This window comes from Schistocerca serialis, chromosome 4 (genome assembly GCF_023864345.2).
Source record: "Schistocerca serialis cubense isolate TAMUIC-IGC-003099 chromosome 4, iqSchSeri2.2, whole genome shotgun sequence".
Taxonomy (NCBI): Eukaryota; Metazoa; Arthropoda; class Insecta; order Orthoptera; family Acrididae; genus Schistocerca; species Schistocerca serialis.
The window spans coordinates 224,100,783-224,120,316 of NC_064641.1; the positions used below are offsets into that span (position 1 = coordinate 224,100,783).

The 19,534-nt window shown below is 39.3% G+C and overlaps 1 protein-coding gene across 5 annotated transcripts in view; it reads right to left on the bottom strand.

Moving 5' to 3' along the window:
* LOC126473334 (leucine-rich repeat flightless-interacting protein 2) overlaps positions 1-19,534 on the bottom strand; it is a 217,200-nt gene that overhangs the window by 38,279 nt on the left and 159,387 nt on the right. For all 5 annotated transcript variants that reach the window (XM_050100323.1, XM_050100324.1, XM_050100320.1 and 2 more), the window contains 4 exons: positions 16,658-16,806; positions 5,308-5,454; positions 4,714-4,830; positions 2,419-2,584 (listed from right to left, as the gene is read on the bottom strand). In XM_050100323.1, coding sequence (XP_049956280.1) covers positions 2,419-2,584; positions 4,714-4,830; positions 5,308-5,454; positions 16,658-16,806 — 579 coding nt within the window. The remainder of the gene's footprint in view (positions 1-2,418; positions 2,585-4,713; positions 4,831-5,307; positions 5,455-16,657; positions 16,807-19,534) is intronic.

Sequence of the window (19,534 nt, forward strand, 5' to 3'; positions counted from 1 at the left end):
TATAGTAGACAGGATTGATTGTCTCTGTGCAACAGTAATTAACGTAGTGTGCGTGCATTTGGGTGTGGGTGTGTGAGTGTGTAAATGTAATTTTGTTTTGCTGATTACTTCCTGGAATGTGATCAGTGAGTTTAGATATGACAGCGTTTTGATATAGCATTGTATTTGCCACATTCTATAATGTTCTCTGTTATTATTTTGTTTCTTTGATAATATACAGAATTCTTAAAGTATTCATTCTGTTTTGCATGCAATTTTGTGGGAGAGTAATTCATATTTATGAGTTGATCAATTACGAGGTGTGACCGAAAAGTAACAATTTTTTTTTAAATTTTGCAGGCTTTATACATTCAGTTCTAAGTTTTTTTATTTTGATTGTAAACAGGTTCTCGATGTATGTTTATTTGCATTTTCAGTTGTTTTGAATATTTAGTTTGTTGTTGACAGTCAAAAAGCTTTTTTGAGTATTCAGGGTGGTGGTGGTGGTGGTGGTGGTGGTGGTTGTTAGGTTTAACTTCCCGTCGACAACGAGGTCATTAGAGACGGAGCGCAAGCTCGGGTGAGGGAAGGATGGGGAAGGAAATCAGCCGTGCCCTTTCAAAGGAACCATCCCGGCATTTGCCTGAAGCGATTTAGGGAAATCACGGAAAACCTAAATCAGGATGGCCGGAGACGGGATTGAACCGTCGTCCTCCCGAATGCGAGTCCAGTGTGCTAACCACTGCGCCACCTCGCTCGGTCAGTATTCAGGGAATTTTTACTCTAGAAAAAGATGGATCAAAGAATTTGCATTAAATTTTGCTTGGAGAAAATGGAATATAGAACAGCACCGCATTCGAACTGTTGACTGTGACTTTTGGTAAATCTACTATGATTAAGACAAGTGTTTATGAGTGGTATAAATGTTTCAAGGAGGGTCGAGAAGATGCTGAAAAAGACAACTGACCTAGATGCCCAGCACATCAATTACTGATGGCAATGTGAACATGTAAAGAAAATGGTTCTGTATAATTGCCGAATCATCATCAGAAAGGTTGCCAGTGATGTTGGCATACCCTTTGGCTCATGCCAAGCAAATTTTTGAAATTTTATGCACATCTAATGTGTGGCAGAGAAGTTTGCTCCGAAACTTTTGAAATTTCGACCAAAAACAAGATCATGTAGACATTGCTCAGAAATTGCTGCATGAAGTGAAACCAGTGCCTAATCATCCCAACAGAAACTGCCTGAAGAGCCAAGACTGAAAAAAATTCGGCAAGTTCGATCGCATGTTTATGCTCTTCTCAGTGTTCCCTTTGATTACTACAGGATAGTGATCATATGGTCAATAAGGAACACTTCCAGGAAGTTATGCACTGTTTGCACGAAGCAATCCAAAGAAAAGACCAGGACTGTAGCAAAACCACTTGAGGTAATTGCACCACAATAATGCTCCCACTCGTACTTTAATGCCTGTTCATAATTTTTTGGCAAAAGAAACATTACATTGTCTCACCCATCGTATTTATTGGACATGGCATCCTGTGACTTCTTTCTCTTTCAGATGCTGAAGAGAACCAGGAAACATCACTGTTTTCCACCGTTGATGAGATAAAAACAGAACCATTGAAGGACATGAACACTGTACCAAAATGCGAGTTCCAGAAATGCTTCAAAGATTGGTAAAAGTGCTGGCACAAGTGTGTGATATCTGAGGATGATTATTTTAAAAGTGAACAACATGTTGATGTTGAATTAATAAAGATTCTTTAAGAAAAACAAAAACTCCCATTATCTTTTGACCACAGCTTGTAGGTAAGTAATATCATCCCATGAAGTAGCACAGTAATATTAGACCTGTCCAGTCCAATATCCATATATTAATAAGCATAATAAGTGGTAAAGTTGTTCAAAATGGCATATTTCATTCTATTCAAATTAAAGCTGTCAAAATCACAAGAAACTAACACAAGACATTAATTAGGATTAAAATTTCAAATGTTCATTTGCACTATGTCGTGTGTGTGGAAAAAAATTACGTCAGCATATATAAAAACAAAAACAAAGATTTTCTGATTATGTACACATAACAGCTGCATGTACATTACACAGGTGTCACCTGTTACATACAAAGCTGAGTTACATAACTTACACTTCAATATGTCCAATCCTTCAAACTGGATTCATGTCTCTAGCTCTGGCCTATATGATCATGCATATTATCTAGAGTGCAATTTAGTATCAAATCATGTGTGGGACTGGGGATTCTTTCTATAAACAGGCAGGAAATCAAGATATTCACATTCTACATTCAGATAACTTTTTTACTGTTCTATACTGTAAATAAGGAGTAAGACAGACTGTATTACACTACAACAGCATGTGGAGAAAGATGTTCCACACTATGTGCATACTGCAAATTCTGAAAACAGTACTCACCAAGCGAGCCTTCGCCAGCTGTTCCAAGGAGTTCCGCGGATTCAATGGACACCAGTGCTCTTCGAGGTTTGGAAGGTGGTTGTCGTGTCGGGGTCCCACCACTTTCCCCTCCACTATCATCTTCACTTGACACATGGTCATCGCCAACTATTGTCATGCCTGCTTCCTGCAAATTTCAGGAAAATGGTACTGTAGGAAGATAGAAACTTAACTCATTTTCAATAGTTGTACATATGAAAATACAGCTCCTGCTACACAATTTAAAATCTTCAAAAGTACAATTTTATCTCAGATTGACATATCTTAAATTTAGTCAAATCTTCAGTCACAAGGTGTCCAGTGTATCTCTCAAAATTACACTCTCTCTCTCTCTCTCTCTCTCTCTCTCTCTCTCTCTCTCTCTCTCTCTCTCTCTCTCTCTCTCCCCCCCCCCCCCCCCCTATGACTCCCCATTTCCGCCAGTATAGTTATGAACCTTTTTGGAAGATTTAAACTGTTGTATGCTCCCCTACATTCAAATCTGTGCATTTCTATGGCAGTGTGATCCCATGTGTGCCAATTCAGTTTTAAGACAATATAATTAATTTATAGTTCTACCCACACAAGTGTGATTTGTTATTTAAGGCTGAATAACAAGTACACTGTTTTTGTTCTATTGATATCTGTTTATTTCAGACTAGTTTTTGGATTATTGGATCATCTTCAGGAAACAACTTACTACCATCTGAAAGGTACACTAGTTCTCAGGTAACCAAACATTATAAGCAAAGATACAAGAGTTGTGAATCAAATTTGTTTCTCAATGTTGAATTTACACTTTAGACAATGGCCAATATTAAGCACAATACATAGTTAAGCTACCCCATATTACAGGTTAAATGGTTATGATGTTAAAGCTTGTGAGGTCTTGGCATTGGTTGAGAAACTTAAACTGAGCACTCTTCATTTATATTGTGCAACAAACATGTTTTACATTGTAAATTACATTTTATGCAATTGACAATATTAATCACACAAAACATAATATTGCTATAATATTGTGTATTTTAACCATGTACTGTAATTAATGCTGCCCATTGCATAAAATGTAATTTACCATATAAAATACGTTTGTTGTACAACATAAGTTACTAGTATTCAGGTAAGACAGTTCTCAAACTATGTCACAACCTCATAAACTACAGCTCATAACCATATAACCTGTAATAATGTAAGATCGTGTATTTTAATTATTGTGTATAATACTGTCCATTGCCTAAAGCTTAATTTACAATGTTAAAAAACATGTTTGTTGCACAACATAAATGAACAGTACTCAGTTCAACAGTTTCTCAGTTAATGTCAAGACCTCACAAATTTTAACAGTATAACAATTTAACCTGTAATAGTGTGCAATTTAATTATTTATTGCATTTAATATTGCCCAGTGTGTAAAGTGTAATCTGAACATTAAGAAACAAGTCTCATGCACAACACTCTTATGTAAGTGGATTGTATCTTTGCTTATAATGTATCAATACCAAAGAACTAGTTTCCCTTTCAGACACTAGTCAGGTGTTTCCTGACAAGGGCTCAATAAGCCATAAACTAGTATGAAACAAATAAAAATCAGTAGAAAAAAAAACAGTGTACTTTTTATTCAACCTTAAACAGGGAATTTTTCTACCAAGAAATAATGGAAGAATCTATAAATAAGAGTAATTTGCTATTATTAGTCTTGTTCATCACAAATTTTGTACAAGAATTAAATCTAAGCATGTCAACAAAAATAAACATTTTTCGAAAACATAATCTAATTGGGTAGATAAAAAAGGCAGTCTTTTCTTCTCATCCCATCTGGTAAGTCTCCCCTGACCTGCTGTTCTGGCAGACTTTTCCGAACTCTACCACATTTTCTAAATCTCAGCAGTCCCTTTCCTTCACTCCTCTTCCTTCCCCTTCAACCCTCCTGCCAGAACAAGGAGCCTCTGACTCCGAAAGATTGCAAACTTTGATACCTTTTATATGTGTGTTGTTCTGCTACTGTTTAGTGAGTAGATTTCTTTTTTAACTATTCAGTTATATTAAATTTAAACATGTTGTATTCTAAACATTGTAATAAGGCACATTGCAAAAACAAATAAGTAATAAATAAATAAATACAACTAGAAAGAGAGGCATCTCTGCTAGTCATAATCAAACTACACAGGAATTTCATGAAACCACGACAGTATGTCATGTTTCTCTAGAATCGAAAATAAAAGTTAAGAAACAATTGAATTGTGTAAAGAAATTCTCAGTTATAGTGGATGCTACCTTGATTAGGAGATCTCTTTCCTCAAGTTGAATTCGAAACCACTCTACTTCCTCCTTCAACTTCGTTGCTGCTCTCTTAAGCTGGTCATGCTCCCTGCATTTATCACGGTGTTCTCTCTGTAGAAAAAACCATCAATTACTTCAGTGATGCAGAAAAGTAAAAAAGACTTGATTTTCAACGAGAATGAACAACCTTTCAAACTGGAAGGAAGAAGATAAAACTAAAAACTAATAATAACTGGAGGGATGGGGAGAGTGCTACTTCCATCATGATTTTCCAATAAAAATCTGAATAGAAGGAGAAACAGAACAAACAGTAAAGGATAAATCTGGTGCAAGTCTGAGTAACAATCCTTAATATTACAATAAAATCATTACATTCAAATCTCCATGTGCTAACATTTTCAGCTAAGAAAAAAATAGTGATATTATCAAACATGTTGCATGCCCCATTTCAAAGAGCGACAAGTAATCAAGTATAAGAATATGAGTAATATGTGTAAAAATTGTGTTATTAACAATAAGCTATCCATTAAATGCACAAATTATAACTTTAAAATAATTAGACATAAAAATGTAATTTTAATACTATACCTGCAGCTGTGCATGCTGTTCCTCCAGGTCTTCGAGTCTATCCTTTAACAGCTCCACTTGATATGTCAATGAAGCTTTCTCATTGTCCAACTGGGCATTCTGGACCATAGCTTTCCGGAACTTCTCCTCTACCTCCTTCAGCTCCAGCTGCAATTATGTGCAAATGTCTTTAATTTCTCTATTAATGAAAAAGTGCCTTTAATTCATAGCTATAGCTACATGATTAAATCATACTTTAATTAGATTATACTCACGTTCAACTTCTATTTTAGATGATTACTAGATGAATAATAAAATAAGATGTGATGAACAGGGAACACCAAAGAAAAATTTTAATGAAAATGCCACCGTCCTTTCTTTAGGCAAAGATTTAACCCTTTGACTGCTGGGGACTTGTTAACTTGTCATTCCCCACCATTCCCCTGGCACGCCTGACATGTATAAGTGTGGCCCTTAGGTCTTCCCACAGCACCAAGGGTGTGTTCACAGGTACCGCGCAACCTGCCTTTCCACTGCTAGGGACGAGTTCAGGCGCACTGAGTCAGAGCTACCTAAGCGCTACAGATGCGTAAACACGCAGAGCTGTCTTTCTGCCCTGCTCTTCCAGTAGCTGTTCAGAGGACTGACTGTAGAGTTCAAGAGTGCATATATGTTTGTTGTTATGTTCCCTATTTTCAGAATTCAAGTTCAATTCCCGTATTTTCATCAGTTTTCTTGTTTTCTACGTGAGAAATGTCACATCGCCATGGTTGCACAGATAAAGAAATACTGGATATGCTCACTAAGTGCGACAGTGAGTGTGAATTATCTGACGTTGCTAGCAGTTATGAGTCTTCAACAGAATTTCAAAGCTGTAGTCCTCAGCCCTTTATATCAGAGGGGAGAGCAAGAATTACAGTCAGCAGTTCTTCTGAATCCAAGGAATCAGAAAGTGACAGTGAAACGGATCAGAAAACAACGCGCTTAAGTGACTCATTTGACTGGAAAGAAACCGATTTCCACCCGTAAAACCATTACTTCGATGATTTGAGTTCAGGACACATATGTCAATTAGATACTGACCCAAGCACTCTTCCATTTTTTTTATATTTATGTCTCAAGAACTGTTGCAATTTACTGCAGACAAAACAAATCGTCTTTATGTTCGCACCAGAGAAAATACTGCAGAATCTGTAAATTCTCGACTGTCAAAGTGGAAAGACACTGGATTTGAGGGAACGTATTGTTTTGCTGCTCTTTGCCTCCTAATGGTACAAATTAAGAAGTTAAAATTAAGTGATTATTGGTCAAGGGATACACTTTTTAACACACCAGTTCTGTCCACTTCTGAGAATGTTACACTTCAGTGATAACTCTGCGAGTACTGGAGACGACAGTCTATTAAAAATTAGGATGATTGTTGACAAAGTTCATAAGACGTTTCGTAATTCATTTCGCCCATATCACAAGCTCTGTATAGATGAAAGTCTCTTGCTGTTCAAAGGACTATTATATTTTAAGGAATTTATTCCAACCAAGTAAAGTAGATTGGGAATAAAGAAATTTGTACTGTGTGACTGTCAGAGTGGGCATATTTTGGATTTTATTGTATATACAGGTGCAACAATAGCAATTGGGTTCCACAATTTGGGAAAAAGTGGCGACATAGTGGCAACTCTCATGGGATCGTATTTGGAACAGGGTCATATTCTGTATGTCGATAATTGGTACTCCAGCCTGGACCTGTTCCTCTGGCTTCACAACCACGGAACAGACACAACATGCCAGAACTGCAGAAGAAATTAAAATGAGGAGAAACTGAGCTTAAGTCCACTGACAAGGTCCTTGCTATCAAGTGGTGCGATAAGAGAGAGGTATGCATATTGATCACAAGTCACACAACACAAATGGTTGAAACAGAGAAGACTGACAGAAATAATGGTGAAAAAATAAAGAAACCATATTGTATTGTAGATTACAATTCGAGTATGGATGCAGCTGACCGTTGTGACATGTTACTGAGCTCTGTGGGATCAGTGCGTAAGACTGTGAAATGGTATAAGCAATTTCTTTTTCACATTCTGAATTTGTGCATTCTAAATGGTCGTGCTCTCCATCGGTCAGTAACTGGGCAAAAAATGGCACTCGCAGGGTTTTCACGTTTCTCTCGTAAGGGAGATTGTAGAAAAATATGCTACAGGATGGAGAAAAGCTGGTAGGGGAGGGCACTACAATGACAAGTATCATCTGCGATTCACAGGGAGACATTTTCTGGCTGTTATCGTGAGTGAACATTCGCAGAAAAGTACGCTAATGAGCAGATGTGTGGTTTGCATGAAACAGAAAGTGCACCAGGAAACTAGATACCAATGCAAAACTTGCCATGTTCTATTATGTGTTGTACCCTGTTTTGAGACTTATCATACAAAGAAGCATTACTAATCACTGGGAACTAAATCTTGAAAAATTTATTGACACTTCTGAATGAATTACTAAAAAAAAGGCAAAAATCTATATTGCCAGTGGCGGTCCAAAACCCGGATTGAAAAGAAGGATGGGAAATAAGCACAACAGGTGTAAAATTATAAAACAAAGCCTGACATCTTCATATGTAGCATTTTAGTGGCAAATGAACGGACTTGGTGATTGAGATGGTGCAATATCCATTCATCTGTCCAACTGTTGAGAACACTTTTTCTACAGAACATGTTGGCATATCATGTTCAAATTTATGTCACATACTTAAGTCTGTAGTTCCTTGCCAGTGTAAAAACATTAAGCTTCCAAATCAATTCAATGGAAAGATTCGGCCATTTATGTCACACATTTTGAAACTCCCAAATTCACTCATCAAAACCTATAGCATACTTCCCGTTGATGTATAATCATGGAATGAAGCAAGAAGCAAGGCTTCACAGTACAAGTAAAATAAAAAATTAGAAACTTGTTAAATTGTACCTGTACCACATAAAAATATAATTTTGCCACTGGACCATACATTGCATTCATTCATCATCCCTCAAAAGCACAAAGGATAAACATTACTGCATGCTAACATAAAATTGTAGTCAGGTTTTAGTAAATAAATAAAAATTTTTTATTACAGTTTTCTCTCTACATACATAAACTGAAATCCCCTGCTCACTTCTTTTTGTATGTCCGGGCTAGTCTGAGGAAGTACCGTACAGATTTTGATATGGTCTTGGAATTCCCGGCATCAATACCTTGCCAGTATCAACATCGATAACAGTGATCATCCAGCAGTTGTCAGTTGTGCTACTGGAGGAATGGAGTGCCCTACCACAAGAACTCCTTACAACCTTGTGGCCAGCATTGTAGCACACTGAAGACCAAGCACTGCCACCCATGGTGATCACAAGCCCTATTAAGAATCATGTTTACCTTTTGTAATGTCCAGGGGACCATCCTGAACCACAGTGATTTCAGTGTATTTATTGTCATTACACAAAAGTGTCACTTCTGGATGTCCCTTTGCGTATTTCTTTCAGTTACCTTCTGTACTACACTGTAACTGTTGTTTCTACGTACAGTCCAAGTGTCATTGCACTGTGTTACTTGGCAATGTCACATTATCTGAAAGTTACCTTTGGCCTTAAGCTTTGCACATCAGTGTAGCTGGAGTGGGTGGGGCACATAATGGGGGTGAGAAAGAGACATTGTGCAGGAAGGGTGAGGGATAGCAGTATAATGGTGGAAGAGGATGCTGGTGCTGTCTGTGAAAGCAGTTGGGAATGTAGTGGGGACAGGATAAAGCTGCTAAGTACAGCATCGAGAGGCTGGAGCTAGTGGGCAGGGGGGTTGGGGATTGGGGGGGGGGGGGGGGGGGGAATTAGAGAAGAAGAAAGAAGTACGTAGGTGTGATAGAAAGCACGTGTAGTACTGGAGTGGGTGCACGGAAAGGAGTATGTGCGAGGAAGGCAGCAACTAGCAAACACTGAGGCCAGGGATGTTAACAGGAATGAAGGATACATTGTAGACTGAAATCCCACCTGCCCATCTGAGAGGTGGTTGTGGTGGTGGTGGGACGAATCCAGATGGCACAGGCTGTAAGGCAGTTGAAGTGAAGCACTATATGTTGACACATATGCTCGGCAAATGGATGGTCCAGGTGTCTCTTGACCACAGTGTCTACAGCCCCTCATGCAGACAGCCAGCATGTTAGTTGTCATGCCCACGTAGAATGTGGTATAGTGGTTGCTGCTGAGTTGGTAAATCGCTTGGCTGTCTTCACATGTTGCCCCACATTTGATGTGTTACGGGTGCCTGCAAAAGGACTGACAAAGTGATAGTGGGAGGACATATGGGACAGGTCTTGAATCTGCATAGTCCTTTTCTGTCTTCACATCTCTCCCTCCTCCCTCACCCAAACTAGCACAGATTTCACAGGCTGCACATAGTAGCCCTGTGCTGTCCTTACCACATCCCTACATGCACTCACTGGCAGCACTATCATCTTCCTCCTCCCCCACACTGCTATTCTGCTCCCTAACCCACACCTCTTCTGTATCTCCACTACCCACGCCAGTTAGACTGCTGCTCACCTTAGGCACAGTCACAGACAGGCCTAAGCCCAGAGATGACAATGGCCAAGAGTGTGCAAGTTGTGTCTGTGTGTGAGACCTGTACATCTGACAAAGGACTTAGCCTGAATGCTTAATATTTTTCTGGCATTCTTTTCCAGTGTACCTTTCTGTGATCTAACACCTCTTCTACAGGCTGAGTAGCTGTCTACCTTTTCCATATTGTTGTTATTCCACTCCCAATTTTCCACTGTTAGAAATGAATGAGTAGTAACTGAGATACAGATCTAGTGATACCATGAATACAGAAGTATTCTTGTGGCTGTGCTTAACAGCTGCTCATTTTTTTTCCTAAACTTCGTTTTTTAATGTTCTGTTGGTGCAGTTCTAACCATTTAGTCATCAACATTTTAACATGGATCATGAGAGTAACCTTATGTTTACCACCACAGGCAACGATACCAACTGGTCAGCAGAAATGTTGGCAAATGGTTGTAGTGAATGATTGTACAGATCGAATTCTCACAAATTCGAGTTTGAGAGAATTCACCTGACGATGATAAGGAAGTTGGCTGCACGAAATGGTTCACAATCTAGTTAAACTGCTAATCAGATGTCCTGCCAGGGGAAGTATTGTTTCCAAAAATGGAAGGGCGACAGAAGACGTTGAAAGTAGGATCAAAAAGGCAAAAGGGGCCTTTGCGACCAGTCTGGACACCTCGTGACAAATTGTTGAAGGTAAAGCTTAAAATCTTTGACTCAAATGTAAAATCTGTTCCCTTTTATGGGTGTGAGACATGGAAGGTGACACCAAAAATTAAAACAAGAGTACAAACTTTCATCAATAAATGTTTGAGGACTATACTGGGAGTATGCTGGCCAAATGTTATCTCAAACCAAGAATTATGGCAATGCACCCAACAATGGAAAGCCGAGATAACTGTAACAGGAAGGAAATGGAGATGGATTGGATACACCCTGAGAAGGGGCCCGCAACATATTCCAAAGCAGACTTTAGAATGGAACCCACAAGGAGCAAGGAGGAGAGGCAGACCGAGGTCGACCTGGCACAGGACTGTTGAAGCTGAGGTGGCAGCCATTGTCCGCTCCTGGAGTAACATCAAGAAGATGGCAACAAACAGGGTCAGATGGAAAGCTCTAACATGTGCCCTATGCTCCACATCAGAGTAAAGGAATTAACACAACACTAACACACTACTCAGATGACTGAATTAAGGACACTGGCACATGGTATTCAGTGAAGTCTGGTCCAGTAAACAAACCTGGTCCAGTAAACAAAATAACAGTAACAACAAATAGTTATAATCAAATGAAACTTCATGTAAGAATATTACATCATTTTCCTGATTTGTACCATATCCTGTTTTACAACAGGAGAAAAGAGAGGGATCTACAAGAAGGAATGCAATGAAACTATAATGACAGGAATGTTATACTATACATTATGAAAAGGTGACAATCTGCCTACCCAGGAGCTTAGAGCCTGCCGTTTTCAGATATTTTCATCAATTGCTGCGTGGTGAGCACTCGGGCATCCATAAGACAGATGAAAATTTGTGAGCATGTAATGTGGAAGGGCATGGAAGCAAAGTCCAGAAGTGAGTAAGTAGATGTGAAGAGTGTAAGTGAGGGAAATCCAGCGTCAGTAAGAGATGGGCCTCTTGCAGTCTACTCATGAGTTCCAGCCCTTCAACAATTTATTTACCAATTATCTTGGCCCATTCTTACACACAAAGGACTGTAATCATTGTGTGTTCGTGGTGGCAGTTCATGTGGCTTAGTCCAAGTAAGGAGACCACAACAGTAACAAAACACTCAGCATCTATCAACCATTTTTCTGAGCTTCGGCCCACCCAGAATGTTAGTAAGCAACAAAGAACTAGGGATAGAGCACTGAAGTGGCTTAACACAGCTTGCCATGAATCGCACAGAACAAACCCAGCAAAGTTGATCTTTGCATTCACGATCAACACCTCATTGAGCAACCTCTAGTCCTTCAACAACCTATGACCAGGATGTGTCGACCTCGAAAATCAGAGGATTAAGTGGGAGGCTGCGAGGATGAACACTACTCTCACCCATCAGAGGGAAGTCTGCACTTATAATCGGGAGAGGCATGTGGCATCAGTGGCAGTGGGTGACAAGGTATATACGAAGAATGTGTGGGGGCAGAGTAAAGGGGAAAAAGGGACAAGGGGGAAGATGCTCCTGCGATATGTAGGCCCTTGTGATGTCATTAAGATTCTGTCTTGGTTGAGGACCTGCAGACCCACAGAAAGATCCGTGCCCTTATAAGTCAGCTCAAGTTGGGTGGCACGGAAAGAGAGAACTGTTTGAAGGTGTTGTGCAGCTGGAGTGTATCCCCCACCCCCAAGCTTCACTTAGGGGAATGAGGTTGAGAGTTTGATGTGTACCTATTGCTTTCTCTCCACAGTCCAATCCAAGTGCATTGCCTACTCTGGACTAGAGCGTGCATGTCGCAGCTAAAGGAAGGTTGTTAAGCATGGTACAAGTGCGGAACATAGTGACAGTGTTACGCTCTCAACATGTCAGGCTGTAAGCTGAAGTTCCCTCTTGTCGGGGTCAAGGCAGTGTCCACGCCCGATACAACTAGGCAGTGCTAGTGGAGTCTTTGACCGACTGCAGCGTACGCCAGAGAGAGAGACATCAGCCAGTGAATGTGTCAGCCTATTGGTTAGGTATGAGTTATTGATGATGTGCTGTGCAGAGGCTGTACTCTTAGTTTTCATCATGCTGTTTAATGGTTAGCATTCACCAGTTCCACCTAGGAGCATATTTTCCTGCGACTCAGTGAAATAGTGTTTTATTGGTGCTGGTTGTGTACGAATTAATGGGCCTCGGGTTTAACCTATAGTGGGGGCAAAAGGATGCTTTTGTTGGAAGTGTTAATCCACCCTGTGTTCTACTTACCATTAATCTGTGAAACTGTTGCCCAATGTGTTTCTGTATATCTTAATTCACAATCTTATCATGGGCACTAGCTTACACCTATTTTGAAAAGTGATTGGAGACTCATGTGTCTGGTTCTCTTAATGTAAAAACTGATTGAGTTTTTCTGCCTGTTTTAGAAGTCCTCTAATTATTCTGTAAACTAGATATTATTTAGTGCAGAGTGCAAGCTCACTGGCGGTTGGGACCAACACTAACCTGAAAATATTGATGCTAGCCCACATGGAATTAAGTACATGCTGGTTTAAGGAATATACCTTGTGCTCAGTGTTAGTATGTATGGGTAAAGGTTATTGGCTGTACTCATGTTCCCTTCAGTTGTATTGATTGGAGGTATTATCTCTTTGCACATTCTGTCTAATTATCTCTGGTTTTCTTTAAAGGACTGAAGTTTTAAGCCTCTGATGAAGGTTCACTGCCTTGCTATCAGGGACTTCAATAAGTAAATCTCGATAAAGAAGGACTGTTAGTATGTCTGGATCTTCTGGGCCCATTACAAAAGGTGAAGGTAATGTTTCCAAGTACTGATTGTGCTGAACATTGTACCAAAGTGGGTTAGATACTATCCCTTGCAAAAGACCATGCCAAAATTATCAGCAAAATTCTACAAGATGATTATTTTTTTAATGCATTGAAACCCCTCTGCCTGTTGTAAGATACTGAATTCAGTTTACATTGTGGTAATGAAAGAACTTTTTGGAGGAGAATATTATAAAAGCAGATTTTGAAGTCCACATACTGACCAGGACCAAGTCCAACAGAACATGATATCAGACAATCGGTGGAACTCTGTGAAGTGCAATGTGTAAAGGCATATAAGAACTGGGCCAAGAAATAGCGAGAAATTGAGGGTACGACTAATAATGTGTGTTGTCTACTGTCTTGTTTTGAAAGAAGTCAAGCAGCATTTTCAAGTAATGTTTTCAATTCCCTCCACTGACTGATACGACAGGATGAAATACAGAAGATCGCACTGACAATGATGCAGCAAAAAGCTGCTGAATACAGAAAGACCTATGACAAGTGTGGGTTCATCACGTATGAGATGGTGATTTAATTCTGGTACATTCACACACACAAAATCATAAAAATTTAAGGACAGAATCCGGAAGTCTCACCACTACTACATAGGACCCATTTGGAATAATGAGATAATACATCCAAATGTCATCGCTGTTGAATAGGTCGAGATTGGTAAATACTGAGATGTGCAAAAAGTTGAGAATATCGAACTGTATTACTACACAGATTGTTAGGATAAATGAAGTTACAAGTAATTTTCAATGCATACTGTTATCTGCTATGAACATATTTTATATGTGCACTGATTTCATACTATAATGTACTAGTTCCAGTAATTCCACAAAGTAATCATAATATTATTAACCAATCCGAATTGTTGTTGTTGCTGGTGGTGGTGGTGGTGGTTGGTGTGTGTGTGTGTGTGTGTGTGTGTGTGTGTGTGTGTGTGTGTATGTGTGTGTGTGAGAGAGAGAGAGAGAGAGAGAGAGAGAGAGAGAGAGAGAGGGCGCACGCCAAGAGTGCATTCCTGTGACTAATCTACTGCATAAGTATTTTCAAAGTGTACATGGAGCAGACGATACACACAGTGATGTCATAGCATACATTAACAGGCTTATTAAATTTCAGCATGAGATGAAGATGCTAAGCGACATGTACTCTATTACTGCTTGCTGAAATTAGTTTTCCGTGGTTGACACTGCTACTGATTCTGGTGTGTTGCCACTGGAGCAACATGTACACATCTGATGATGGGAGGAACCCTGTGTCCAAACCTTTGCAACTGACAGAATGCGCAAGTGCTGAAGCTCATGGGTCAAGGACATTACGTGAGACAGCTATTCGCACACAACACATTCAACTTCCTCAACAGAGGCTGGGAGCACACCACAACGTATCTCTTAGACCAGGAGTAGTCAACCTTTTTTAACCTTTTGTATTTCTGTTAGTAGTAAAATTTCCTAAATGCCCACTGGTTTCACAGTAACGGCGATTTACATAGTAGTGAAGTAACTGCACTTTGCTCCATAAATTTTATAGTGTTACAGCAAGTTAAAGCATCTAATAGTAATAATAATAATAATAATAATAATAATAATAAGTAACCAAACACTTTGTCAATTTTTTTAAAAAATGTAATGAAAATGTTCTTAAAACCCCTACCAGCCACCATGAAAACTGATATGTGCACTACTGGGTGGTAGGGACCAGGTTGACTACCAATGCCCTAGACCCTATTACACCTCATTCTCTTTGCTACAATGTCATAAAGCTGTAAGTACCTACAGTGAAGTGTCTGAAGTGCTTAAAAGCAAGGCATAGTGAAATGGTGCATTACTTAGGTCACCATAAATGTGTCTCAAAATAAATGAGGAATTTTCCATAATTAAAGCTATTTCTGAACCATGTTCTAATATTTTTGTAAACTATACACCACAAATTTTGAAGTTTTTTTAGTGATCTTCTTTTATGACATTTCAATCCATCTTGTTGTACAATGACTAGTACATTGGTGAATAGTGCTTTTCATTGTCTTTTGATCTATTTGTTTCACGTAACCATTCTTATGAGGGTTTTTTTATGTAAATACCTGCAACTGAACTGAATTGTTATGTCAAATGACTGTATAAAAAGCCGTTCATACTATAGCCCTGAGAATCATTAGCAATTTGGCATTTTTTTTTTTTTTTTTTTTAGTTAACTACAGAAACTAGTAGTTGTTTACATTAAAACCATGTATTGTGTTTACACAGAACTGAATTTTTTTGCAGGTTCATATCTTTAAAAGTGTTTTTCTTCTTTATTACTTAATTATTGGCTACAGCTTCAAAGTAACATTAGATTTTTTTCCCCTCTTTGACTGTGACAATTCTCTTAGGAATGAATTTTTGGTGCTGTTTGTAAATTGATTCAAGTAGCCTACATCTAACTGATGAATCTACTAAGATGCTACATTATAGTGTTCTATGCTTGTATTTACATGGAATATACACAGTGTTTCAAGATCTTTGCCTCAGGTGACTTTGGACTGACAGATCATGTCATGGGGAACAATTTTTGTTAGAGACAAAATTTTCTGACATTTTTTAGTAGCAGTAGGTGTCCTTTAGCTTTCACTGGCCATGAGACAATTACATTTCACCACTAGCAGAGTCTGCTAACCAGGTGTACTGCATTCTACTGAACCCAGGAAATTGATAAGAGTGATTTTCGACAAGTAAACCTTAAGAATGAGTCAAGTGGCGAAATACATTTTAGGAACAATCAGGAATTTTACTTTTGCCATGCCTATCCACTTTCACATGGAATAGATGACTGGATTATAGGCAACACACAAGGTATGTGCAAGCCACATGGTGCCTATACCCTGCTGCCTCTCATGGGCATGAGCAGTACGTAAGTATGCCTATTGTCACTGGAAAGCAACAGCAAACATTTTGTCTCTAACAAAAGTTGTTCTCATGACATGATTTATCACTCAAAGTAGAGCTCTGCCAGTCATCCAACATGCAGAATATCCTTGTCCATACCTATTTCAATCCTGCACCCCATGGTCAGCTCAGGTGAAAGACTAGTTCCACACACCTACCTGCCACTCCCAAACACTAACATCAAGTGTACTGATGTTGACATTTGCGACAGCAGAGAAAAAGACAGGTCTCCACACTTATGGAAAAAGTCAGTCATAGCCTTTCTGAATAAGCACATGTAAAATAAAGTAATAGTCACTGATTCTCATTATTACATCTTGAAGTTATCAAACAGCTCTTACACATGCAATGCAATAGCAAAATGCACTTCCTAGCATAAATACGTACCCTAACATCCCGAAGGTTGATACCTTCCTCCAAAGAGTCCTCGGAAGATCTGCGGCTGGACGTATAACTCCCGCTACTGCCACCTGCACCGGCAGACAGTCTTCCTGATGTAACAGTGGCTGCCACACGCGCTGCTCGTGATGTTGGATCTGACGAAATGAGAATGTCTCTATAAGGAAATAGTTTATATGCCGTAATTAAATTTCTTACCACAACTTTAGACTATGAGAAGTAAGTGAAACTTATTGACAGATTGAAACTGTGTGCCCAACCAGGACTTGAAACCAGAAACTACTTCTCATGAACAATGCTAGTGCACAAATCACAATCCGTCCTCACAGTTCCACATCTGCCAATATCTCTCCTACTTTACAAACCTTACAGAACCTCTCCTGTATAGCTTGCTGAACTAGCCCAAACGGGTAAAGGTTATCACAAAGAAATGGATTCCCGCAAAACCTAAGGGTTGTTATGGGGGTTGTTACCCGATTTAGGACTCATTGCAGTGCTCATATCGAATGGGCTTGCTGTGTAGGCAAGAAAGGCATGGTTCTAGGCTCGAGTCCTGCTCTGGCACACAGGTTTCATCTGTCAAGACGTTTCAAAACATCACACACTCCATTGCTGAGTGAAAGATTGCTTTGCAAACAATCCCGAGCAAAGGCTAAGCCATTTATTCATACCTTTTCTTTGGAGAGTGCTAGTCCAGCAAAGTATGCAGAAGAACTACTGTGAAGTTCAGAGAGTCTGAGAGAAGTACTGAGAAAATCGAAGCTGTCAGGACAGATCTTAAGCCGTGGCTGGGTAGATCAGTCAGAGAGTTTATCGACTGCAAAGAGCATCATTCCCGGTTCGAGTCCCACTAAGCAGTTCTAATCAGTCAGTATCAATCCACTCCACTGCAGAGTGAAATATTAATTCTGGAGTACTGAGTAATTTAATTTTCACACAGCATATTTAATTTTGCAAACTAGATTATTTCATTCCTTCAAGTGCAGGTGGACAATTGAAGAAGGCGGAAAGTGTCAAGTACTTGGGAAGTGTGATACAGAAAAATGGAGGAAATTAGAAATATCAGTGCACTTGGCAGACAGGCAGAATTATTTCTGTGAAGTGTTCTTTTCCTGTGCTCAAGTCACTACACAAAAAAGCAAAGAAGTGATATATAGAAGTCATTAATCCCAATACTTACCTATGCATCTGAAACATGGGTAATGAAGAAAAAGAGATGCAAGCAGATAACAGGCAAATGAAACAAAGTTCCTCAGAATTAATATAATAGTAATAAGGAGGGATACAATGAGGAATGAAAGGGCAAGAGAAATAGTGAAAGGGGCACCCTTGCAGAGCAGGACAGAAACAACAAGGCTATGATGGTATGAGCACTTAAAAAGAATGGAAAACAAGAGGATTCTCATTGCGAAATCTTGGCATTAATGGGCTATGGAAGCAGATGGCCAACACGAGAGCCTTTGTTAACAGTATGACATTGCCTGCAGCGCCTCTTCTGGGCTCGTGTCCATATTGGTTGAACCCTATATGACTGGAAAACTGTGGCCTCGTCAGATGAGACTCAATTTCAGTTGGTAAGAACTGATGGTAGGGTTTGAGTGTGGTGCAGACCCCACTAGGCCATGGACCCAAGTTGTCAGCAATACACTGTGAATACAATGATGTTGACTCCATAATGGTGTGGCTTGTGTTTACATGGAGTGGACAGGGTCCTCTGGTCAAACAAACTATTATTGACTGCCAACGATTATGTTCAGCTGCTTGAAACCATCTACAGCCATTCAGAGGACTTCAGGTTCCCAAACACTGATGGAATTTTTATAGATTACAATGTGCCATGTCACCAGGGCACAATTGTTTGTGGTTGGTTTGAAGAACATTCACGACACAATGAGTGAATGATTTGACCACCCAAATCACCCAACGTGAATCTCGTCGGACATTTATGGGACACAATCGAGATGTCAATTTGTGCAAAAACACCCGCATTGGCAACACTTTCACAATTACGGATGGCTGTAGAGGCAGCATGGCCAACTATTTCTGCAGTGGACTTCCAATGATTTGTTGAATCCATGCCACATCCAGATGCTGCACTACACAGAGAAAATGGATCTCCAATACAATATTAGGAGGTATCCAATGGCTTTTGCCGTCACAGTGTATTATTGTGCCAAAAAACAACCTATAAGCAGACTTCAGTAGTGTAACACTGTTACAGAAAGGAGTTAGGTACTATTAAATGTCTCACAGGTTTTGTGGGGAAGTTTAAGATTGTATTCAAAAACTTTCTGTTGGACAATTCCTTCTCCACTCAAAAGTCTATTCACAGTAAATCTTAAAATTTAACTGTAATATGAAACTCTAAGTCAGGTCATTTCATTGTACTGCTATTGAAGAAATAGATTTAAACAAATAGGTGCTATCTTTAATAAATATACAACTAACAAGCACAACTTCAAAGATTTAATTCATGGGTGAGTTTTCTGAACAAAAGATAAGGGAATGGTATATTCCCATAACTTCATACTATGCCCTGGACAAACCCAAAGAACAGGAAAAAGCATTTGATATTGACAAAATTAAGAATCAAATTGTAGTGGGCTACAAGCAAGAAGATATTACTATCAACTGTTAAGTATTTGCTGATGTTATGCTATTACCAAAGAACACTGCATAAGAAGGAGCAAATTTCATGGGCCACGAAAAGGTGGCAATAATTACTGATTGTACAGCAACCATGAATTACACAAGACACATGGCAGAATATTAGACACTACAGAAAAGTAAAGCATAAAAATCTTTGTGCAGATCACAAAAAATGGGCAACACTAGTTTCACCACAAGAATCTTTAACAAGCCAGC